This window comes from Neomonachus schauinslandi, chromosome 1 (assembly GCF_002201575.2).
Source record: "Neomonachus schauinslandi chromosome 1, ASM220157v2, whole genome shotgun sequence".
Lineage (NCBI taxonomy): Eukaryota > Metazoa > Chordata > Mammalia > Carnivora > Phocidae > Neomonachus > Neomonachus schauinslandi.
The window spans coordinates 161,685,555-161,711,025 of NC_058403.1; the positions used below are offsets into that span (position 1 = coordinate 161,685,555).

The window sequence follows — 25,471 nt, forward strand, 5'->3', positions numbered from 1 at the left end:
TGAGACAGAAAACCATCTGGTGGCCTGGAGGGGGAAAAGGCCATCCTTCCTCTGGGGCTTGTCAGGCAGTAAGTGTGATACCTGATTGCTCAGATTTTGCTAAGGGGTGGGGGTTCCTTAGTCATCTTTTGACTTAATAGATGTCCTCATCAGTGCATACTGACTGTTGGAATGATGCATAATTGGCCTGAGAGATCCAGTTTCTCAAGTCTCACTCCCGGCGTCCACATTCATGGGCTGGCTGGAAGGAGTAGGCTTATAGAAACTCAAGAGCAGCTAAGAGTTGTGTTGTAACTTAGGATCCTAGAAACACCAGAATACTTATATCCTCTGGAGAGGCAGAATTATCCATCTACACCACTGTGCACCCATGATTATCAGCCCATCTCCCTACTACATGGCATGGACTCCACCATATCAATTACCAATGAATACCAGAGTTAGTTTTACCTAAATAAATACACAAATGGAATTTTGGATTGAAAACTTGAAGTTCCAAGTTCAAATCAGATAACCAGTGAAGATGAAGACGACAGATCAGGATATTTCACGTTAGCCAGTTTTTGCCTCTTCCAAAGTTTGGCTTCATCTGTATCAGCCTTTTCTTGTAAAGTACAGCAGGTTGATGGCTCAGCCTCTTATACCAGGAACCTTTCCCACTTGTACAGAGATGCTTGAATAGCCAGAAACTTTACAACTTAACACTGAAGACAGATATAACTTTTCCTTTATTGCACATTAAGCTGTACAAGAGAGTCACAAAAGAGAGGTACTTAAATCACACTTCCAGCATTGGCTGAGGTTCTCCCAGCTGGATCGGTACAAAAAAAGGGGACAACATCAGAAAAGAAATGGGTACAAAACACCTGAACAGCAATCCTATACTGTGACATGGATGTACCCCAGGCCACAGAGTTGTCCCTTAGCATGCTGCCTGAGGGCACATGATAGTCAGGTTACACTGCCTGCTTGCATTTGGCAGTAGGAGCCCTAATCAGTTTCTCCCCCACCTGAGAAACTTTGGCTAACACCACCCTGGAGCCTGACTGAATTCAAATGGCAACTTTGTATTTGTGGCTCACAAATGTCACATGAAAAGCACCTGGATGTTCACACTGATAACATGCAGAGAAGCAACACCACCATCAGCTCACCACTTGGACAAAAGTAAAAATAAAAATAAAAATGTATTCCTCCGTTCTGGGAAATGTTGCTTTATTCTTTTCTACCATTTCATCAGATTGGGAGGTATTTAAGGACCTGATTCTTATGCAACCCACCTGGAAGTGCATAAATGCATATATGTATATATTTACAACAGATTGACCAGCATCACCATCTAAGGGAGGAATCACAGATGAGAACACTCACACTCAGTGCATTTTCCTGTAGCCTCAGAATTTGCCAGCAACCGAAGGAGAAACTAGGGCACGTGCCCTTGACACATACATCATACTATCAACACTATTCCTCAGACCTGGAATCCAGAACAGTAACGTATCAGTATGGAAGTGAGAGGAATGTAACAGTAGAGCTAGAAGCACTTCTTTTTTTTTTTTTTTTTTAAGATTTTTATTTATTTATTTGAGAGAGAGAGAATGAGAGAGAGCAAGCACATGAGAGGGGGGAGGGTCAGAGGGAGAAGCAGACTCCCCGCCGAGCAGGGAGCCCGATGCAGGACTCGATCCAGGGACTCCAGGATCATGACCTGAGCCGAAGGCAGTCGCTTAACCAACTGAGCCACCCAGGCGCCCTAGAAGCACTTCTTTAAAATGCAAACTGCTGGCATGAACTCCCACGGACCACAGTGCTAGAGAAGACCGCTCAGCGCCCATCCCAACCTGGCTAGGAGATGGCAAGATGAGGCGCTGAAGCCGAGGCCTGCTTTAATTAACTGCCTCATCACTGCCCAGGAACGGCGTGTCAGAGGAAAGAGGACAAACTGGTGAGGTTTCTTCCAGAGCCATGGCTGTGGAGCCTTTGCCCCAAACACACACAAGCTAAAATCAGAGACAGTTCTTCCCAGCAAAGATAACACTCCTCATTCTCTGGCCTCTGGAGGGCTCTTGTTACAGCTGAAAATGAAAGCAGGAGTCCACCTCAGAGTTCTGTAGGCAGTGTACCCCCTCTGTGAAATGGGACACTTCTGATTTGGTCTCATGATTGCCTAGGGAGAGGCCAAGAGCAGAATGGTCGACTCCTTCTCAGACTTTCAGTAGTTTCCTGCATCCTATGTCCACAATTGCTAAAGTATCATCTCTGTACATAGGTCAGGCTTTGGGGAATACAAAGCAGCCTCAGTTCCACAGAAGCGCATAATATGGCCAATTCAGAAACAGCAACAAAGAAGAAACAACTTAGGGGGACTGAGATCAACGCACAGAAAATACTCACAAGTTCACTTTGATATTGCACATCAGCGGCCCCGTTTTTTTTTTTTTTTTGTCTAATCTCATAGCTAATTAGTTAATAAAAAAGAAGGTACACTGGGATGTAAAATACAGAACACATTCCTGGAAATAGCTTGTTCTTTGTATTTCATGTCATCACTAAAAACACAAGAGCTCTACAGGCACAGTCAGCCTATTCACATAAACTCAAACTGCACCAAATTTTAGCAAATGGAGAAAAAGGTGGATGCCTTCAGATTCAACGGATGAAGCTATGGAAATTAGACCTTGAAAATCTCTTAAACTTCTATCTATTTACCCTAGTCATGCAGAAAGGAAGCAAAAAGCACAATTCATTGGAGATCCCAAGCACACTCATGGAGGTAAGCAGGGGGTGGGGGGCGCTTTAATCTGAGCCTGGGGGGTGGAGAAGGAGAGGAGTTGGGTTTTAATTTTGTGGTCTTTGTTTCTCCCCTGTCCATCCCCCCAGTCCTATTTCACCCCACATTATGTAATGCTTTTAAAAAATACTATCAAACCACCCAGAAGATAGAGTCACACTGGACTTGGGAGAGGCACAATTCTTTTGTACACTGTTGACAAAGCCCTGGAAACACAATTATACAGAGAAACATAAGTGAGCATTACAAGCACGAACAGGAACAGGTAAACAACCAGACAGAGGAGCTGACACTGCAGAGGAAAACACAGTCCAGTCAGCACTGAAAGAACGCAGAAACGGCACCAATGGGAGGGTCTGTTGCTCCCCTCCCCGCTTTCCTTTCTTCCCTTGTTTGTTTTTGGCTTAAAATTTCTGCTTTGAAAAATGAACTACCAATCACTTTAAGAAGCTTGGACTTGTTTTGGCCCTACTGCAATGCCATTACAGTCGAGAATATACTGTAAACAACCTTGGGGGGCTGGCCGCTGAGGTGGGGTCTTGCTCGAGTCCGGATCCTTAAGTGTTCCACTCTGGAAGACAAAATGCAAAAGAGATAAAAACAAAACGCCGAACAGATTCCAAAGAGAAACCCTGTGGCTCTGTGGCATGAATGCAGTGGGATCTGATGGGGACCATGGGATCTGGCCTAGAGGCTTCTGCTGTTCCAGAAACACCTCAAAGGGGTTCTCAACCTCTGGGGTGTTGCTGGGGCACAGGTCTAGGCAGTCTGGGGCTTAGTCCCACCCTGACAGGCAGTGTCTGAGATCCCCTAATCTCTCTTTTCATTTCCCTCCCTCTTAGCCTTATTCTGTCTAGAAGCTTTGAGTCTTCTAACAGCACCTGGTTTCTTCTCTGGTGGCTACCTGCTGTCCAGGTCCTCGTTGTACTCACAGGCCTGGCTTCCTGAAGGAAAGGGAGGATCAACACCAAACTCCAGAGAGTGGATTGGGCTTTAGGGGACTCCAGGGGCCCCGAGAGCAGGGGCTGGACCAGGTGATGAGCCCAGACTTGCCTCACTTCTCTTGCAGAGTTAACTCTGGGGTTGGATTGGCTCTGGGGCTGGCTCTGGAGTCAGATCCACTCTTTGGGCTATGCTGGAACTCCCACAGAGAAGGACTTGAAGGAGGGGGCAGTCATCTGTTTCCCCCAAACCCCCCTTACCCAGAGGGAAAGAGTAAGATGTTAATGTTTGTAAAAGTACTCAAGGCCAAGCTGTTTTTCTTCTCAAATAGCATAATTACATTTTATTCAACAACATGGCTCCACTCCCATGCTTCCTCTCCTCCCAGCTATAATTCTGATTATGCCCTGACAGGATCGAAGATGCATGTGACTTCAGTTTGTCTAACATTGGAATTAAAGGCAGTGAGCATTTGGAGCTTAAATTCAGTACAAGGGAAATGCTCTATAAAGCCTAAGAGGTGCCAAGGGTGCCAATGGTGATGTCACAGAGGGAATTGCAGGGGCAAGGCTGTGAAATGGGCTGAGCATGTCTTTAGCATTCTCCCACTTCCTCTTTCAGTGCTTCTCTCCCTCGTGACGTGCCCCTCAGCCCTACTCCCACATGAAAACTGTTTCTCCTGTTCCCCATTTCCTACGGCCCTTCCATTCTCACCATCAGTCTCCTCTCCTGCCTTCGAAGGCCTTTTTTCAGCTCCACTCAAAGGGAGCTGAAGTGTTACCCTCTCCAATGTCACGATCTTTAACAATATTGCCTAAACCCATCCTACTAAAAGGAATTAGGGCAGTAGGAGGCAGGGGACCTTTGAAATGTCCTTAGTGCCACCACATCAGAGGGTGCTGTTCTGTCTACAGTCCCCACCCTCTCACAGATCACAGCAAGCACACCAATACTTCCCCTCTCCTTCTTCCAAGCAATGTTACGGTGCTTGGTCTGAGCTCTGACACTGAAATACCCACACTCAACACACCAGCTAGAGACCACACCACCCAGTCAGCAGCAAGACCCGTCAGTTTTTCCCTCTCAACATCTAAGATTCACCACCTTCTCCTGACCATTGCTGGTCAGGCCTGTACTGTATCTTGCTTAGACTACTAGATTACTACTACTACTGTTACTACTATACCATTACCAGAATAGTTTCCTCATGCTTTAGTCTCCTCTCCCTCTAATCTCTCCTCTCTGTGCCTACCTTGTGTCCTCCTACACTCCTTCCCTAATTGTGTCACTTTACTGCTCTGAAAACTTATAGCTAACACTACATATGTGACAGGTAACATGATGGGCATTTTGATAAAGTATCACAAACCTCAAAGGACCTCTATGAGGTAGATGCTATTATTATCAACACCCCTAATCTTTAGACAAAGAAACTGAGGCCCAACTAAGTCAGGTAATTTGCCCAGAGTTACACAGTAGAGGCTGATGCAGCAGGGCTGTGAGGCTAGGCAACCGGATGCTTACATTTTCTTCCCATTGCCAACAGGATGACAACCATATCCCTCAGGCTGACATCTAAAACTTGCTTCAGCATGGTTGGAAATGACCTTCCTAGCCTTTTCTCTCCCTCGTGTCCTAAACGCACCTGCTCCCTCCAGGCACAACCCCTCACTCTTTATTCTCAAGGCTAGGCCACATCATGTTGCCCTCCAGGAATACCTTTCCACCTGTTTTACCAATCCCATCCAATACATCCTAGACGTCTAAGTCACTTTCTACCTCATCCATGAAATAGTCCCTTCTGACTGCCCCTTTTGACTGTGATCTCTTCTCTGAAATCCTGAAACAGCACTTAGAAGACTCATACTACTGAAGAGGGTCTTCGTAGTGCTGTGTTATGATCCTAAAGACTGGGATGATGCTCCCAACAAGACTGACAGATCCTTCAGGGCACAGACTACGTGTCTTCATCTTCCCCTAATTCCTGACAAATGCAATGCCCCTTGTTCTCAAAGAAAAATGGGGGTATATGGCCTGTACAGGAACTATTTATTTAAAAAGTTAAAACAGTTGGAATTAGGAATATTTTGGAAAATTCAAGACTATCGACATTTTACCAACACCCTCAAGCACAGGCCTGAGTATATAAGAGGCCCTTAATAAATGCTTGTTAAATAAATGAACATGTAGTACAATAATGGTGAAAATCCGAAAAGGACTAGAGTATAAGTCTTTAGGAGAGAAATGTTGTTAAATCATAGAAGTTTTGTATATTTAATATGATACCATATTGTATTTGGTATCAACTCCAGGGAGCAGGCCTGAAAATGCTCAGGTTAGGGAATTAAATTTGAGGCCTGCTACATGTGCATGTGTATCAGATGCAGAAGGTAAAGTTAAAACAAGCCTCAAAGAAGCAGAAATTGCTTCCATCAAGACTGCCTAACCCAGGGGCACTTTAGGCCCAAGAGTTCTTTCCCACAATGATCTCTTCTTTCTCTTGACCTGGCTGCCAACTAGTGAAGTCTGGGGCCAGAATATAGTGTTTGATAATTGGAGCACAGGTAACAGGGTGGCCTTTCTACCTGGGCTTCTGACATGCTAAGACTGGGCATGGACATCAACCTCATCCCCAACACACATACAACATACATTGCTGCCTAGGTGTCCAGCAGCAAGTCTTTAAGATTGGGCAGCAGAGTGACTGAGGAATTTGGGCCTTTGGGCTGGGAAGACCTTGGATTCAATCCAGATCTGCCATTTACTAGCTTTGTGACCTTGGCAAGTTATTTCACCCCTCTGAACCCACCTCTTTTCACAAGGTTTCTGTGATGTTAAGTGAGATTATCTATCTATCTATCTATCTATCTATCTATCTATCTATCTATCTATCTACCATCTATCATCTATCTATTCATCTAATCTAGATATCTATAAGCATCTGGCCCCAGTAGGTGCTAAGTAATATGCAACAGATGATAGTGATATTGATGAGGAATTTCCTCTGAAACTCTGTTGTTACCCAAGTCTTACTCCCATGATGGAATACCCCCTGCAATGCTCTATTCCTAGGCTTCAGAGAACTTTATTTAGTTGTGATAGTAAAGCCTCCTCTGGTCTCCCTGACAAGCTACCAGTGTTATGGTTTCTTATTGCCTGAGAAGGATACTCAGATGAAAGACAGTAAAGTTCATATAGTTTGTGGAGTCATTAGACTGGCTCTTGCCAGTCTCCTTTCCTGGGGCCTCACCCCATACCACTGATGGCTGCCAATCACCTCAGACATTGGTCAGGAACAGCTTAAGATGTTCTCCTCCAGGAGAATTGTTATTTTTAGGTAGGGTTATGGAAGACCATATAACAAGAGAGCAGAACCAGGGGCAATGGGCAAAAGCTCCAGAAAGGTAGAATTTTAGTTATGGGAAGAACTTTCTATAGTAAAATCAGTGGAAGAGGCTATCTTGGGAGGTGGGTATGTTCATGCAGAGGCTAGAGAATTAGAACAAAGATATTGTAGAGAATATTCCTTCACTAAATATGAGATAGATTAGGTGAACACTATGGTTCCTTCTATCCTGACAATTTATGATTCCGGCGGGGGGCAGGGAGGACCCTTTAAAATCCCATAGATTAAGCTTGAATGGTAGAACTCCAGATACTCATTGGATGAGCAGACAGGGGTAATCATACAAATGAAGGCTGGCCCTGGATCTCCTCAGCCTCAGAAATATATAAATAAGACATGGATGAACTGAGCCCAAAATTTCCCTTCCAAAAGCTTCAGAGGAAGAGCTCCCAGAGGCAGTCCTTTGAGCTGGAGCCTGGGAATATGCCTTGGCCACTCTTGTCTGGCGCCTAGGGAGCTTCACCCTTTCCTGGCTCCACAGCGGTTGTGGACTGAAGACTTCCCAGGGACTATGAGGGGTAGGGGAAGAGTCCCCTAGGACTCTCCTTTGCTAGGCTGAGACTCTCTAGCTCCACCCACAAGCCATCCATCTGTTGAGGCTGAGGGCTATTCCCGTGGGGTTTGGCTACCATGGGATCTGTCTCCAGTCACCAAGAACCGCCTGAGATGCTGAATTCCACAGAAGTCTGGCCACTCTGGCGTCACTGCCAAAGTCTGGCCTATAGCCAGCCCGCAGCAGGAGCCCATGGCCAGACTAGCTGCAGTTTCCCTCAGGAAGTTGAGTTGACTCAAACAGGTAAGAATATGTAGTCCAATGCTTGTGCTCAGCTGCACTCAAAAAAAGGGGAATAAATGGCCTTTACAGCAGCATAAGGGGGAAAAAAAACCAACTGTGGCTTTATAGAATGACAATGACCTCAGAGGGTCTCTATTTATAATACTGCTGCCAAAAATTTGATACAACGAGAGGGGCTTCAGTGTCTCAAGGAAGGGAGGGCACCGGTTCTTTGCTCTTTCAGCTGATAAGCCTCACAAGAGAGCACTGGAACTAGTTCTGGGTGTTTCTTTAAGGGGGACACCAGTGGAATTAAAATAGGTACATGGGGAGAAAGTGGGTATCTGGAGCAGATAGGATGGCGAGAAGGATGGGAATGACATCTTTCCTCATGTGACTTCGGGAAAGTTACTTAATTTATGAGTCTCAGTTCCTCAAGCAGACCAACTGGGAGGATTAAGTGAGTAGAAGATCAAAGTCAGTCAAATGTAAATCTGATCAAGGTCAAGGACTGACTTGGTAGTAGTGAGCCTCCTGGCGTCCTGGCCTTAGAGGTATTTAAGCAGGGCCAGGACAAACTCTGGTCAGAGATGCTATGGAGGAGGTCGCGAAGTTGCAGGCAGATGACTTCTTCAGGCTCTCTGGTTCTGGGTTTCCATTGATTCTTTCATGCATTTTTCAGTTCTTTAGGTGTCTGAGATAGGATACAAGCCCTTCTTAGCTGCAGAGTCTTGAGCCCAGCAAGACCCCAGGGCTATTGAGCCTGAGAAGAGGTGTCTGCAGGCACAGGCTTTTAGGGGCTTGGCAAGTAGAGTTTGCTACTGCTTTCCATCAAAGCCGGTTGGGCTGGTATCCCACTTTGCTGAACCCACTGAGTTTTAGCAATCTGAGAAGTCAGGGAGGCAGGAAAGGCAGGTGTAGCTCAGAAACTCCTCTATGTTGACATGTTTAGCACCTGGTTGTCAGGAGAAAGAAAGCAAGGGTTTCCCTTACACAAGGCCACAAAAGCCCAGCTCTCTCCATTTTTACCTTCATGAAAAACGCATAGAGCATAGCATTGTAGACTACTCCCTAAACGGGGGACCAGAAGGTTCAGTTCTCCTGCTTATAAACTGTATGACTTTGGACAAGTCATTTGTATTCTCTTTGCTGATGTATGAAATGGAGATAGATATAGCAGCCCAAACCATCTCACATAAGGATGGTGAGACTCAAAGTAATGTCTGTGCTTTGTAAACTGTACAGTGCTAGGCAAAGCAATGATATAAGTGAGCATCATTACTATAATTTAGATAATAATAAATATCAATCCAAAGGAGTGCAGCTCTAACGAAGCTCTAGAATGTAATGCGTTGATGGAGAAAGTATTGTTGGGTGGCTTCCTGTCACCTGGTGCATAGTAGCTCAGTATGTAGGGGATTCTGAGCTAGGTTATACCATGCCCTCTGTATATCACTGACTTGTTCCAATGAGGTTCCTGAAGATGCGGAAGAGTCATTTCAGAACAATAAATATTAGCTCTTGGGGTGAATGGACAGGAAATCACTTGTCTAGGAGAGAAACCAAGCCCATGGATGAGGGTTTATGGGGCTTTGTCAAAGGCACCTTTAATTTGCTATCCTGTGGCTTTCAGCAGACAAGCTGGGAGACAGGAGCTCCTATCTGAGGTCCCAGCAGGATGGAAAGCTGAGGAAGGAAAGACACTGAGTGACTCAACTTTTGAGAGTTGTTGGCCTGAGTCCAGCTGCCCCCACTAAGGAGGAAGGCCTGTGCTTGCTCAGCATATCTGAGACAGGAAATTGGGAAAGGGTCTCAGGGTCTGGCCCCAGGAAAGAGGCCAGGCCAAGCTCCTCGCCGGACACGCCACAGAGCTATTCTGATCAGCTCCCCCAGGCTCCGCTCCCCCGGTCTAGGACCCCAGGGGGAATGAGGCAGCAGGAAGGAATGTGGTCGGGAGGTTGTAGGTTCAGGCAGAGCAAAGGGGACAGCATGTTTTCTGGCACCTTGGGATTTTTCTGAGATCACTCCAGCAGTTACCAGTGCCCACCTTTCTTCCTCTGAAAGGTTACGAAAGGTTCCCAAGGATGAGCTCCTCCTCCTCCTCCTTTCATAAGGAAAATTGCTACACTGAGGGCAGAGCTCATCTCCTGGATTGGGGCCCTCCCATAATCAGTGATTTCCTAAGGACATAAGGAGTGTCCCATGGGGGCAGTCCATGAGACCTATGGGGGCACTAAGGGCCAGGTCACCCGAGGTCAGAATGTCAGCTTCAAGTGATTAAAGATGTCCCTTAAAAGTTAAGACATCCCCAAAATAGTCAGTTTCCCTTAATAGTCTGCTAAGGGATCTGGTCACTAGTGACTTTATCTGAACCTGCCTCAAATCTCCTCACATTTTCAGCTTACACTCACTGGGGAACAAATTCCCTAAAGCCAGTCCTGCTGTGGGAAGCAGGAAGGCCTTTCATTTGTCCTAAATTTACTTCTTCTAAGCTATGTAAGTCCTTCTTAGTCCCATGTTTGGGATCTGAGCTGTGTCCCTTCCCTAACTGCATGGCACTTTAGACCCCAGTGAAACCCCTTCTCAGTCTTGGTGTCCTGTACTCAAGAGACTTCGTCTTTTCAAGCCTCTGTAGCTGGAAAGACCTGTCTGAAAATATTTTGAGTATCTCTTTAGCCCAGAAAACCAGTAAAAAGGACTGGCATAATGTCCCACCAGAGGCCAGAGGCTACAGGTTTATGGACCTCAGTCCTTCAATTCTGAAGTCTCATTACTGCCCTTTCCAGGTCTGTGGCTAGCACACAGCATCTTAGATCTGGAAGGAGATTTTAAGTTACCTACTTGAACATCCCTAGCCCCCAGCCCACCTTTTTACCATATCTCTGACAAGGGGCTCATCTTGCCCCTGAATGAATATCAGCGATGATGTGCCAGCCACACACCACTTCTCAGAGTAGCCATTTCCTCTCCTAGTGTTAGAGAGTTTACTCCTGTCTTCTAGCAGGTTTGCCTTTTGGCACCAGTACTCTCCCATGACAGCTACCACAGAGCTGAAGGTACTAAGTCATAGGCTTCTTGAGACTATTGCTATTCAACTGGAGCTCCTTTAACTTTTACTCAAAGATTTGCCAAATGCCTCAACCTCCTGGTTCTTTCCTGGGAGCACATTCCAGTTAGAGTTAGAAGTTGTGCTTGTTATACTGTGACCCTCAGACTGGAAACAACATTGCAGGTGTGGTCTGACCTGCTCAAAGTAGGCGAAGAGGCTCATCTTCCTCCTGGACACCACATGTGTACTAATGCTTCCAAAGGCTGTCTTAGAATCACTCTTCATGGGTATAACCCACAAGCCAAAGAGAAAGTTCTCTGGTGTCTGAAATCCCTGCATTAGCAATTCAGTCCTTTGACTTTGGAAGACTTCACAGGAAAATAACAAAAGTGGAAGCAGTGTAATGGGAAATGAAAAAAGATTAGCCACACAAAGGAGAGCACTGGGATGCCACCCCTACTGGCGTGACTTGAAAGCTTTGTCTACCTGAAGTTCTCTCCCTGATTCCCAAGAGTCTCAGGAGCAGCATACACCTCTCTAGAGCCCCGGGTTATAAGGCCCAGCTCAGATCCCAGAAGACAGACCCCAGGTGTGTGGGTGATGGGAGAGCAGGGCCTATGGGGAGGCTTCAAACATATATAGCCCGGAGGCTTTGGCCATCACTGGCCACCAGGTGTCACTGCCACCTTAAGAACAGTCTTCCTGAAGCACTTCAGAGCCTATGGAGTCACTTGCCCTGGCCAACTCTTAGGGCAGCTCCACAGCTGGCAGTCCAGCTAGGCTAAGACCAACTTGTCATTAGCCAGATAAGGCTTTGCCACTCACCTCCCTACTTGCAACATAGCCAGTGCCTCTTACACCCCCACCCCTACCCCTTTGAACTGGGCAAGCAGCTAGCCTGGGCCCACTCCAATGACTTTGCTTTTTGTTTTCTATAATTAATCCATCTCAGGCTAAGGGGCTGGCTGACAACAAGGCAAGGCGTGCCCTCTACTAATATCCCCCTCAGCCTCCTTTAGGGGCTCTTCTAGAGTCAAAGAAATGAAAGCTTTAAGGGTGGAGCTGCAGACAAGGATAGAGAGGGAGAAAGAGAAAGGTAGATAAATAGTCATTGTCGGTCCTGGTCTTGACCTAGAATACTGGGCAAGAAATAGCTCTTAGGGCTTGTGACTCAGGCCAGAAGCTCTTTCAGTCTGAGCTGCCAAAGCCACAGAAGAAAGAGGCCAGTAAGAGGGGCTTAATTGTGAGGAATGGAATGTGACTTAGTGACAGCAGCTAAAGGCTCAGTGCACCATGCAGAGTTCTGGCTGGGACCCAGGTAATATCCCTTGGTTTCTATCCCTTCCATTTGCACATTACCAAAATCGCTCATAGGATCCTGACACCAACTCCAATATGCTGCAAGGGCTGTTAAAGACACTTATTCCACCTGGGAACTCACTCAACAAGTATGTACTGCAGTGCCATATCTAGGGGAGGAGAAGGGAGTGGTTTGTCTGGGTAGGAGGAGTATTTTAATCACTGTCATTTGCATAGAATTGCTATCACATGATCATAATAAAAAGTAGGCAGACATAGTTTTGTTATTTTTGTTTAACTCTCCTACTGACCACTGACTGCACCCTCCTTAGTATACCCATGATATATTCAATGGTTACTAGGTGTTAGCTACTCTGCAGACCCTAGAGATACAGCAGTGAAGAGACCCCTACTCTTCAGATGCTTACATTCTACTGGAAGAGCCAAAGAAATAAACAGACAGGAATGATTTTAACCGATAGCAAGTGCTATGCAGAAAATTAAAGCAGCAGGGGTGGTAGCCAGTGATTAGGTGGAAACTTTGGATTGTTGAGGAAATGTCAGTTATACTGCCATGAAGGAGTCAGCCATGCAAAAACAAGGGGAAAGACGTTTCAGACAGAGGACACAGCTCATACAAAGGCCCTTACCAGTGAGGAAGAGCTAGGATGGTATGAAGGCAAAGAGGCAGGTAGGGGCCTACATGAATTGCTTGGGGAAAATTGAAGGGAGGACAAATTTAAGGGAAAAAAAAGAGTTCTGCTTTGGCCATGTTATATTTAGGATGCCTTTAGACATGCAAATAAAGATGTCAAGCAAGAGTTAGAAATATGAATCTGGAGTTCAAGAAGTGTTCAGGGCAGGAGATAGATATGGGTTAGCTGAGATCACCAAGGAAAGTACACAGACCAAGTTCTAAGGCACTGACATGTAGAGATTTAGTGGAAGTGGAGGGGCCAGCAAAGGAGTTGAGAAGGAGAAACCAATGAGGTGGAATGAAAATCAGGCAAGAACAGGATCACTGGAAGGAAAGTGTTTCAAGAAAGAGGGAGCACGGTCAACTGCATCAAGGTTACTGAGAAATCATGCAAGATAAGAAGATGGGAAGATGAGAACTAGGTGATATGGAGTCGCTTTGACAAGAGCAATTTCAGTGGGATGGTGGGATTGGCTTTTATTTTATTTTTCTAAATGGGAGATGTTTGTGGGTGGGTGTGATAATCTTCTAGAAAAGAGGAAATCGATGATAGAGAAGAGAGGGATAACATGAGAGGAAAAAGGAGGTGGGATCCAGATCACCCGTGGAGGGTGGGCCTTAGAAGAGATTCATGTGGCTAAAGATGCAGATAAACTGGCAGATATAATAGTGGGAATATGGAAGCAATCTGGTCTGACAGCTCCACGGGCCTGGAGCCAGGATGACTGAAATATCTCCTCAATCATAACCAGTGGAAATGTGCTATCATCAGGGAGAAATGGGAGGTGGAAATATGACCAGTAGAGTCATGACCTCAAGCCCAAGTTGCAGCGTTTTGCCAAATGTGACAGATTCTGGTATATTTTCTGTCTTTAGGGTGGCCTGGGGTCAAGGCACAAGGTTCAGGAGGAAATTAATAGAGAATACAAGAAAGTACCATCTGACAAATGGTGATGACCTTTGTGAATTCAGTCATGATTTCAATTTAAAATATAAACAATTTTTGGACAGGGACTGTATCTCATTTATCTCTGTAGCCCTAAGTCTATTAACTAATTTTAAGCACACACGTTGAGCTAGGCCTGTGCTGGTCAGTGGAAACACAGTTGAATAAGGCATAGCCCTTGTGCACAAAGGGCTAAAAGTATTTGAGAGACATTTGCTAACTTAATTTAATCATGTATATAGTAAAGAATTTGGTCTTGCCCAAAGATTAATCTGGCTTTGTCCCCCCACTCCTGGAAGATAAGTCTAAGTTCTTGGAATTTCCTAAGTAATAGGAGTATCTTTTTATTTGTGGTGAGAGCCCCTCAGATCACATTTGATAATATATGCTGATGAGGTGACTCACAGTGGTCCCTGGGGCCACATGGTATTAACCTGACTTTCATGGATGGGGATGCTAGAGATCAACTTCAAGCAGGTGGTCAATCAATCAAGCATGCCTACGACATGAAAGCCAATGAAACTGTGAACAATGAATCTCAGATGAGCTTCCCTGATTGGCACCATGTGTACTGTTACATATGGATGCTGGGAGGTTAGGACAATGGAATCTTCATGTTTGGAACAGTCCCAGACTCTGCCCTGTGCATCTTCTTTTGGTTTATTTTTTATTTGTATCCTTTCCTATAATGCATCTGTGAGTATAACAGCTTGCAGTAAAGTATGTGAGTCCTTCCAGAGAATTCTTGGGAACTCTCTGAACTTTCTGTTCGTGTCAGGAGTGAGGGCAGTATTGTAGACAACTGTACTCTCAGACTTTGCAATTGGGCAAACTCCAGGTTTCACGTAACCTTAGAATTGAAAGGGATCTAAATATCTCTGATTCAACTTAATTCTATAAGTGAGGAACCCGAGGTCTATAGACAGACCTCGGGTTCCAAGATCACATAATGTTATGACACAATAGGACTAACCCCTGAGTATCCTGACTCCCAGCACAGTGTGTTTTCCACAATATCCTGTTGTAGTTTTGAATGTGATCTGAGCAGAGAAAAGCTTATCCTTGAGTCAGTCTGGCTTTACTACAAGGGATTTTTGAAGGAGCCCCTATATTTAGGAAAACTCATTCCTTACTATGTTTCTTGACTTGACTCTGATATATTCTAGATTTTTCTTGCGAATATTTAAGTTGCAATATGTATTGCTTGCAAAGTAAGGGGCTTGTACCAAAGAAAAGCTAATGCTTTCTGTGGAGTGGAAAGTTTTTTTGGTGATTTCTCTTTGTTACTGAACTTTTATGCTTCGGATATCATTTCTGTATAATCTAAATTTCATTGCTAGAAGACATCTTAGTAGTTTTTTTGTTCAGTCCTTCATTTTACACATGAAGATGCTGAGGCACAGAAACAGGAAGATATCTACCCAAGTCACTTGGTAAGTCAGTGGCAAGGACAAGGATGAACTCAGGTCTCTTCTGCATTCTAGTTCAAAATGACTTCCCTGTAGAAGGCCAAGAGAGTTTTGTACACTTCTATTTATAAAAGTACTTGAGGGATCCTCACAGAATCCCAGAACAACCCATTTTTGTTTATCTCACCTGGGTAGCATTAGGCTGTCTTACTCTATCATAAGTTAAGCTGCAACCAGATGTTCTCTGTATTTCTCAGGGTTAAAGGGAAGAAAAGGGCCACCTGTCACTCTTTCTCTAGGGCAGAGACAAGCAACAATCTGCTAATCCCTAAGCTTTACAAAATCATAAAATCTAACCACAGGTCTGATATTTTTTTAACCAGGAAAATCTTTTTCTGTCACCTCATTAAGTACAACATTTAAATAATGGGTTTGTATTTTTATAAGCAATTAATCTTTGTTGTCTTAATTACTCTACTGTAATTCTCTGGTGACTAACATTCCTGATGTACAGAAACAGATTCTTGCACTTGCCCAGAGGTTTGACACATGTGAGCCAGCTACAGAAGGTATAAAACACCCATACGAGCTATGTATGATAGCATCCCACAGCAGGGGGCTACTCTCAACTTGGATGCCCAAAGTAAGTCTACTGGCCCAGAAGCTCCCATTTATCCAGCATGAGTAAGGATGGAAGTATTTTTTTTTAAAGATTTTATTTATTTATTTGACAGAGAAAGAGACAGCCAGAGAGGGAACACAAGCAGCGGGGAGTGGGAGAGGGAGAAGCAGGCTTCCCGCAAAGCAGGGAGCCCGATGCGGGACTCGATCCCAGGACCCTGGGATCATGACCTGAGCCGAAGGCAGACGCTTAACGACTGAGCCACCCAGGTGCCCCAAGGATGGAAGTATTCTACTCAAAGAAATTTTCAGAGCTCAAAAGGTATTTAGATCTATCTCATATTATAGGTAGAGAAACTGAGATCCAGAAAAAGAACTGACTTACCAATTGTCACAGTTTTATTTTAGTCATTTCTTTAAAAAAAAAAAAAAGATTATTTATTGATCGTGGGAGGGGAGGGCAGAGGGAGGGAGAGAATCCTAAAGCAGACTCCCCAAGACCCCCGGATCATGACCTGAGCCAAAATCAAGAGTCAGACACTAAAATGACTGAGCCACCCAGGCACCCTTATTTTAGTCATTTCTACAGATAGTTCTTTTTTTTTTTTTTGTTAAAGATTTTATTTATTTTTTAGAGAGCAAGCGAGAGAGAAACAGCATGAGAGGGGAGAGGGTCAGAGGGAGAAGCAGGCTCCCCGCTGAGCCGGGAGCCCGATGTGGGACTCGATTCCAGGACCCTGGGATCATGACCTGAGCCGAAGGCAGACGCTTAACCATCTACAGATAGTTCTTATATATTATATTTCTAGCTTTCTTAAATAATATGTGGAATACTGACTTAAATATAACTGTTTCTTTATGGTTCAGGTCCATTATCATGAATATCAACTATGCTCCTATGCTATGATTCTGTAACATTCAAATGATAAGAAGACAAATGTGGGGGTAATTTGTTTCCGGGCCGGTTTATAGTTTTTCCCTCCCCACCCCTTTTCTTCTTTCTTTACTAAAGGATTTCCAGAATCCAATTACTTGGCTTCCAAGGTTGCAGTATAATCCCAGGAAGGCACTGATCTTTAGAAAAGGGAGTGATGAGGGGCGCCTGGGTGGCTCAGTCGGTTAAACGGCTGCCTTCGGCTCAGGTCATGATCCCAGGGTCCTGGAATCGAGTCCCACGTTGGGCTCCCTGCTCAGCGGGGAGTCTGCTTCTTCCTCTCCCTCTGCCTGCCTCTCTGCCTACTTGTACTATCTCTCTATCTCTCTGTCAAATAAATAAATAAAATCTTAAAAAAAAAAAAAAAAAGGAAAGAAAAGGGAGTGATGATGCCTAAGCTGGAAGCTGTAGGGAACCCAAGCCCTGAGGCTGCTTACTTACTTAATAACAACAGGTAACCTTTTTTGAGCATTTATGATATACTATATATATGTTATATTTTAGGTTCTTCATTTAATTCTCATAATAAGCCTAGGAGAGGGGTGCCATTGTCATCTCTGCTGAGCCACATATAAGTACTTTATCCAAGGACACAAAGCCAATAAATGAAGGGTCCAGGATTCAAACTTGGGTAGTTCTCTTTTCAAAGCCCACACTCTGAAATCACTATTCTATTCTATCTCCTTAACTATTTGAAGTAGGATTTTGAAAGAAAGATTTCTGAGAGATTTTTATGTACAAGTGATAAAACTTGAGCCCTAGAAAAGGTAGTAACTTCCCCCCAAAGTCACACAGCTGTTTAGAGGAACAGCTAGACTAGGACCCAGTTCTTGGATTCTTTGTCCCAAGCTCTTACCACTTCATTATGCAAAAGTTCAGTGGGAAGAAAGTTGGGGGACATTTCTGCAAAGTGAGATAGCTCTTAGATGGGACTTAAGACCCTCAACCCCTGCCTTTCTTTGGCCCATTCTAGAGCCACAGGGCCTAAGCCACAAAAACTTCAATGTGGATTTCCTACTAGAACTGCATCTGGGATACTGCTGTTGTGGATGTGATTGGCCATGAGTCACACACCATAGTCAACTGAAGAAAGCTGCCTCCTCTCCCTTAGGAAGGAAAGCAGATTTCTAATTTGAGTTTTACATCATCACTCTCTTCCAGAATGAGGGACCTGACCCTTTCTTCTCTATAACCAGCAGGTTTCTGATAAACACTCTCTCCACAAATGTGGCAGACCCCTCACAGACAGTGAACAGCTGGTGAGAGGTCTGACCCAGCCCTTCCTCAGAGACCTCCCATTTAAAAGTCGGAGTATCTCAAGGGAAATGGGCTCTGGTTCCCCAGAACCTTCAAGTTCAGAGAGAAGAGATCCAGTACTCCCATTTCTGGACAGCTCCATAGCTGATACTGCAGACTGCTAATGAGAAGGCTCCTCCATCCTGGAGGCACCACAGTCTACAGCAGTGGGCTTGGGAATGGTTCTTGGCTCTCTGTGTCTCTTCCTGCTGCTTACCTGTGGCTGCTGGGTGGTTAAGGGTCTCTGAGGGGACAGGACAGGGGTCCTGGACAGCAGCTGGTTCATCTTGCTAATAACTAGCTCAGTGATGAGTTGTCTGTCCTCCACCTGGTGTTCACCAATCAGTGGCATACTGCAGTCCATGACCTAGTGGAGGATGTAGCCCAGGTTAGGAAAAGGTCTGGAAACATCAAAGGCTTGGTATAGACTTTCAGAATGAATAGGACTTAAGGCATCAGAGATAGGTTGGGGATGAAACTGGTGTTCTTATCTTGAGCTGGAAGCATGTTCCTTTGCAGAAATAGGAACTTAGTTCCCCCCTCCAGCAAACTTTTGCTTTGGATCTTTCCTCCCAGACTTCACCCAGGCCAGGGCTCAGTAAGACTGAAAGATTCATGGCTGAAGGTAGTGGGGAAAGGGGGAGAGCAAGGAGAGAGCCCAGCTCCAGGGCTTAGAGGTTTGCAGGCAGGGAAAGCAGGAATACATGAAGGTCATTCCCTTAACTCTCTAGTTAGGAGTAGGCAATTTTCATCTCTGAGACTTTTTACCCATGCAGTTTCTATCTCCACACATAGTCTGCCCATTAAACAACTAGATTTCTGCTTTTGCTCATGACCTGGGATGCCTTCCCTTTTCACCACCATTCTGATTCTTTCTATACCTCAAAGTCCAGGTAAATGTTTTCCTCCTTTAGGAAGTGTCCACCTAACCAGGATCATAGACGCTGTAGTCCAACCCTCATTTACAGATGAGAAATCTGAGTCCCACTGAGAGAGGGGGATATGATTACAACACTATGTGCCAAGTAGTTTATATGGAGTAGATTCTGAAGCCCACTTTGGGCTCCTGACTCTAATCCTTTCCAAATACCACCAACTCCTGGTAAGGAGCCTTTCCTGCTTCCAGGAAGATTGGCAGGAACATGTGTGAAGGATTCATACTGCTACTGACTTTCCCTTTAATATGGGGAAAAGAAGTAAGCAAAGTTGTGTTAGAGGACCAGGCTGAGTGAAGCAACTCCAAGGCTCAGAGAGATGCTAAGAAGAATCCCCTGCATCCAGGAGACCTGAACTCTAGCCTAGGTTGAGACACTGATTCACTCCATGGCCTTGAGCACATGTTCATGGCATTAGGCCTTAGTTTTCTCATCTGCAAAATAAGCAGATTGAACCAAATGATTCCCAAGTTCAGCTTTCTGAGACCAAAAATGGTAAATCACTAGTATTCCCAGAGGAATAGCATTAGGCTAGGACCCAAGGAACCCAAATCTGGCATCTCTTACCCATGGCATGGGTCAGCCTAGCTAATTGGAAACAATAGCTCCCCACTGGTGGAGGTATTTTGCTATGCACATCCATTGGTCGTGTTGTCTGGGAACCATCCCCTGGCCCAAGAGACTCTAATCTAAATGTAGTTTGGGTTGCCCACATAGTTCTCAAGCTAAGAGCCTGGCCTCTAGCCTTGGGGGTTGTCTCTTACTGAGATACTCCTTGGGCCAGACTTACCTCAAAAATGTAGTCTTTCCCATCTTTGCCATGTACAGCTTTGACAGCACAGATGTCCAGGCCACCAAACATCTCAGAACAGGTGTCCACCCACAGCTTGTACCTGGAAGAGATGGGAAGGTGTTCTGAGGCTGGACTGTTAGCTCATATCAAGCCTGCTTGCTAGTCATGATCTCCTTGGCGCCTCCACCTCTACCATCCCACCCTTGGCCTCCTCCCCTCCCTCTCCCCATCAAGCATATTGCCTTCTCTACAGTGCTCTCTCACTTGCTCTCCAGATTCCACCCATGTTTCCAGGCTCAAAGCAGGTCTCACATACTCCATCTAGGTGGCCTTCCTTGGCTATTCCAGGGCAGAGTAACTGCTCCTTTCTTGGAGCTTCTATATCATGTCCAGTCTTTATCTTCATAATTTAGCATATAACCCAGTCCTGCCTGATCTTGTTACCTGGTTGCTTGGGCCTTTGTGTTCTGTCCTGATTAGAGGCTTCCTTTGGGCAGGGTTCATTTCTTACACCTCTTCAACTATGGAAGTTGGTCTGGGGAGTGGACTCCTACTCTTACTCACCTGTCTGACATGGCGATCTGCTCCAGCATTGCAGAGCCAGTGTTTGTCTTCCAGTTCCCTGAGATCGATGTCCTCCTGCAACAAGGTCCCACCAGGATAGGACAGGCAGTGAGCCACACCAGCAAGAGGGGGGCATGAAACTTTCTGGAATTTTAGCTAACTGCTGCTTTCCCCACCTGCTTCTTGCGTAAGTAGCCCAGGCACCTGTCTGCTGAGCTGAGAACCTGGCTGCCCTGCCAACCCCCACCCTCAATGTCCTTCTCTCTATAGTCTGGCCCAGACTGCCGTGGCTCCATGGAGACTTCCCTGATCTTTTCAACCAGATGAGCACTTGCTCTTCTGAACCTCACTTACAGTCCTATATCTACTTTTTACATTAGTTATTTGAGCTAAACCTTAGGTCCACAAGTCTAAATCACTTGCAGCCTACCCATTTAGTATCTGGGCTGACTTGGCATATACAAACTGAATTCTATTGATCCTGGGAACACTCTCAGGATTCTTGTGAATATCTCCCCATGGCTTTCTTACTAGCTCATTTATTTGTTCATTCAACAGTTAATTTCTGAGAGCCTACAGTATTAACAATGTGACTCTGGACAAGTCAGTTAACTTTTTCAGGCTTAAGTTGCCTTGTCCATCAAATGCTGCTGACGGAATCAAGTCACCAACCTCTTCTCTGCTGTGCCCTCTGCACCCTCTCCATCCATGAGCAGGTGTTAGAGTCAACTAGTCTTAGACTAAATAGGAGGTGGATGACCTGGTTTCTGATTCTGGATTTGCTCTTGACTGGCTGGGTGACCATGGGTGAATCACTTCACCTCTCTGAGCCTCTTATCCCTGTGCAAACACAGGGTTGTCATGAGGATCAATTGATACAGTTTTAAATGAATTGTAAAACACCAAAAATAGGCCTTCTTAATTATTAGTCTTCAGTCAGACACAGTCAAGAGGAAGAGGATGGTCTAGCGGACAGAAAAGCCCTGTTCACACTACTGACAAAGCCATTCATGTGCTGTCCTTGTCACTTGCTACCATTTGGAGACTGGATGCATGTAGTAGTCTCCACTCAGCAGTTCCCAGGAGTACCTTCCCCAGAGGTCTGATCTCAGACACTGAGCAACCTAGACATACAGCTAGTTTTCAGAGCCCTGAGGCAGACTAGTGAGTCAACTGATGTAATAACAACCCCTCACTCTTGTACAGTACTGACTGCTTGCCAAGATTCTTCCTCCACAAACCCCTCACCAGAGCCTCAGTGCAAATCCCTGTTGTGAGCAGGCTGACATCCTTGCCCCAACTTTACAGACAAGGAGATTAAGACTCAGAAAGGTTAAATGACTTGCCCAAAGTTGTGTATCCAGTCAAATTAGACATAAGATAAAAAAAAAGCCCAAGACTCTTCGTTCCCTCATTGTGCTGTACTTCCCCTATACCCCACTACCTAGTTCAGAAACAAACAACTAACAGATGAGTGACTTGCAAAATCTGAGTAGAGACACAAAGATAGATCATAATAAAAATAACACTGTCTTCCTAACACTGGTGGTTTATGCGTGTGTCCCCGTGACTAGGTTGGGCTCTTCAAGGGAGGGGACAGAGAGTCACTCACTTCCAGGTCCCCAGCTCAGGGCCATGGTATATAATAGGGTCTTGGAAACTTTGAGTGAGTAATAATAATGTCCTTCACACTTTACACCTTTCTTTAACAATGATATGCAGGGCACAGATCCATATAGGCCACTAGTGCATGGGGGAGCATCAGGGGCACCCAGAAGCCACTCAGCAATAGCTCAACTACCTCTCAGGACTTATAGGTCACCTGACCTCCACAGAGGGATGCACATTATTACCTACTGAGAGTAGAGCAGGAACAACACCCTCTGTCTACCAAATATGGCTGTCTTTGGATCTCCAGAGTGAGAGCTAAGGGGGTAGGGAAGACTCTCAAACCTTATCTTGGCTATTATCAGGTCAATTCCTTCTGAAAGCAAGGGGATAGCTAAAAGCTTCGGGAAGAGGAGCCAATAGGACCTGAATATTCCCCTAAATAACTATCCCTTGCAAATTAAAAAGAAAGTAGATGTTTTCTAAAGCTTCTTTGGTTGCCCACCCTTCATCAGTATTAGAGGATTCTCTTTTCTTATGCTTCTTTGAAATTGCTTGTAGAAATCCTAACCTTTAAAAATGAGAGGTCTCCTTTTAAGAATCAAGACACTCTTGCTCTACTGTCATAAACATTTTGTGTTTGTTTAGGGAATTTTATTTTTTATTTTATTATATTATTATTATTTTTATTTTTATTTAGGGGATTTTAAAAGTAAAGGATAGGAAATCTGCTTTCCTAGGTGCCTACACATACTGATTTTTCTGCTCCTTTCAGCTGCTTTTTATAATGGTCTTTTAAATTATCTTGTCTTACATTGTGCACAATTTTTTTTTTAAGATTTTATTTATTTATTTGAGAGAGAGAATGAGAGACAGAGAGCATGAGAGGGAGGAGGGTCAGAGGGAGAAGCAGACTCCCTGCCGAGCAGGGAGCCCGATGCGGGACTCGATCCCGGGACTCCAGGATCATGACCTGAGCCGAAGGCAGTCGCTTAACCAACTGAGCCACCCAGGCGCCCCCATTGTGCACAATTTTAAAACAATCTTAAATTCCTTTTTGAGGCAGCAAGACTTTAAATAAAAAACTATAAACTTTTAAAAAGTAGTAATCTAGTAAAAAAGTAAAAAAGATTCTGTGTTTTGGTTCTGTACAAGGGCTCTCCCCTGAATACTTATTTGGTGCTTACTCTGTGCCTGCAGCTGCACAAGCTGGTGGAGCTGCAGAGATGATTTCACTGTTCCTGCCCAGGGAGCTCAGAGGAGGGTGACAGAAATTCCTGTTTGTGCAACGGGCTAAACTAGAGGGGTGTACAGGGTTATGACAAGGGAGGGGGGCAGGGCTCCTAACTAATTCCAGGGGTGGGGAGTACAAACACTGAAGGGGGAGACAGAAGAACATTGGAAATGAATGGGCAAGGGAAAGGGAAGCTGCTCAGCCTCAAAGTCTGCTCAAGTGCCAAGCAGCCAAGACCAAATTCAGATATCAGAATGTTCTTGTTTATAAAAGAAATACTACCCTATAGGTTTTAAAAAGTGAGAGGCTCATATTTCCAAAGTTGGCATTGTAAGCTATTTGCATTCTTAGGTATATTATAGAAGACTGGGTCATCCTGAAATCTTTTCTTTCTCTAAAGTTGAATGGAGGAAACTTTTAACTTTCCATTCTGGCAGATGGACACAGTCATGTGGAGAAGTCACCTATTCTCATAACCACTAGGTTTTTAATGCTCTGGAGTGTTTTCAGGGCTATATATTTTCATTAGGAGTTTCTTAACCTTTTCTGAATTCTGGCAGCCTGGTGAAGCCTATGGATTCCTTTCAAGGTATAAAAATACATAAGATATGTACGTGTATAAAATAAAGTGCATAAGATATCAAAGAAACCCAATTTTTGAAATAATTATCAAAATAGTTATCAAACTATTAAACAAATCTGTGATTTAGTAAAAAATACATTTCTTTGTAAATAACAAAAGTATTTACAGGTACAAATGCAGTGACAGGTCTAATAAATACCATGATTCTTGAGTAGTGATCAAAATAATTGGTATTTAGAGATATCGGTCATAACTGCAGTGTGAATCAAAAATCTCTGTGATTACCTTTAGTAACAAAGTCACATGTGTTGTTGTGACTACTGTAGCCTGTTGTCATGGTTTATGACTGAGGAGATGGCAAATTTCACTTAGAGGCTAGTGAAAATAAATATTAATTTTATTTCTCATCTTAGTTCTCCTCTGACTTGAAAGGAACTCAGGCTGGGAGTCCCTGACTTGAATAGCACCCTCTTTCTGGCTCCTGCCTTTTGGGCCAGATGAGGTTAAACTGAGAGTTGGCTGCTACCTGGAGGCTCAGATTTTCCACTGGGCTGAGGAGAAAGTGAAGAGTATCTGCTGGTACCCCAGCCCCACTTACATATAAGCCTTGTAGTTGTTGCCTATCTTCTGGACCCGGATATCATACTTGGCGTCAATAAAAGGCTCTGCTGTGGCATATGTCTGGGTGAGGGCCACCACACTAGCAATGTCCTGGAAGTCGTAATGGTTTTCCACTTTGACCTAATGTTGGAGCAAGGCAGAGAGGGAGAAAAGGAGACATACAAATACATATACTGAGAGTCACAAGAGCTCTGAGCCTCTAAACCCATCAGGATGTTATCCATCCAGTTGTAAACCTGGATGCCACATCTCCCTAGGACACCCATTGTCTCTAGCTTCCCCTCCTAGAGCTCAGGAGCCTCACTTGCTACAAAGGGCCCAAGGGCCCAAGCAAGTGGCCTGTGCTCTGCTTGTTGGAAGAAGTCTGTTTGGGTAACACTCATGACTTCAGAGGGGCCAAATCGTCTCCTTGGAAAGACTTCATGGGGAAAGGAGGCGGAACAGTTCATAACCAGGCTCTTTAAAAAGTGTCCTTCTTGGCCTCAACCCCAAAACACAGCAAACCCTTACCATGGCCTTACCTTGCCCATGCCTGAGTGAGCATGGCCAATCTTCACCACCACAGGGAATGTGGGCAGTGTCAGCTGAAAGCAGAGGAGAAATGAATGAACTGGTCAGAGTGTGCCTCACTCTCTGTGGAATCTTACAAATATTTTTCTTGGTAACACCCTTGGAAGGGTCCTTTAAAGAACTAGCCCAACCTACTTGCTTTACAGATTAAAAAACTGAGGCCCATAGAGTGACAGTGACTTGCCTAAGGTCACAGCATACTAGTAGTAGAACTGTAAGAACTCTGCTCTACCACTCAGTACTCTCTACATCTTTAAAATTCATTGTTTCAACTTTCTCTGCATTATACAAACCCTGGGCAGGACCAGTCCTTAGCCAGAGAAAAAGAAAAAGAAAGAAAGAGAAAGAAAGAAGAAAGAAAGAAAGAAAGAAAGAAAGAAAGAAAGAAAGAAAGAAAG

At 44.7% G+C, this 25,471-nt stretch overlaps 1 protein-coding gene across 1 annotated transcript in view; it reads right to left on the reverse strand.

The window, feature by feature from the left end:
* Window positions 1-25,471, reverse strand: part of SYN2 (synapsin II) — a 198,629-nt gene that overhangs the window by 3,833 nt on the left and 169,325 nt on the right. The window contains exons 7-12 of the mRNA XM_044916385.1: window positions 25,025-25,087; window positions 24,481-24,623; window positions 20,458-20,532; window positions 19,891-19,993; window positions 18,383-18,532; window positions 3,302-3,362 (exon numbers count right to left, since the gene is read on the reverse strand). Coding sequence (XP_044772320.1) covers window positions 3,302-3,362; window positions 18,383-18,532; window positions 19,891-19,993; window positions 20,458-20,532; window positions 24,481-24,623; window positions 25,025-25,087 — 595 coding nt within the window. The remainder of the gene's footprint in view (window positions 1-3,301; window positions 3,363-18,382; window positions 18,533-19,890; window positions 19,994-20,457; window positions 20,533-24,480; window positions 24,624-25,024; window positions 25,088-25,471) is intronic.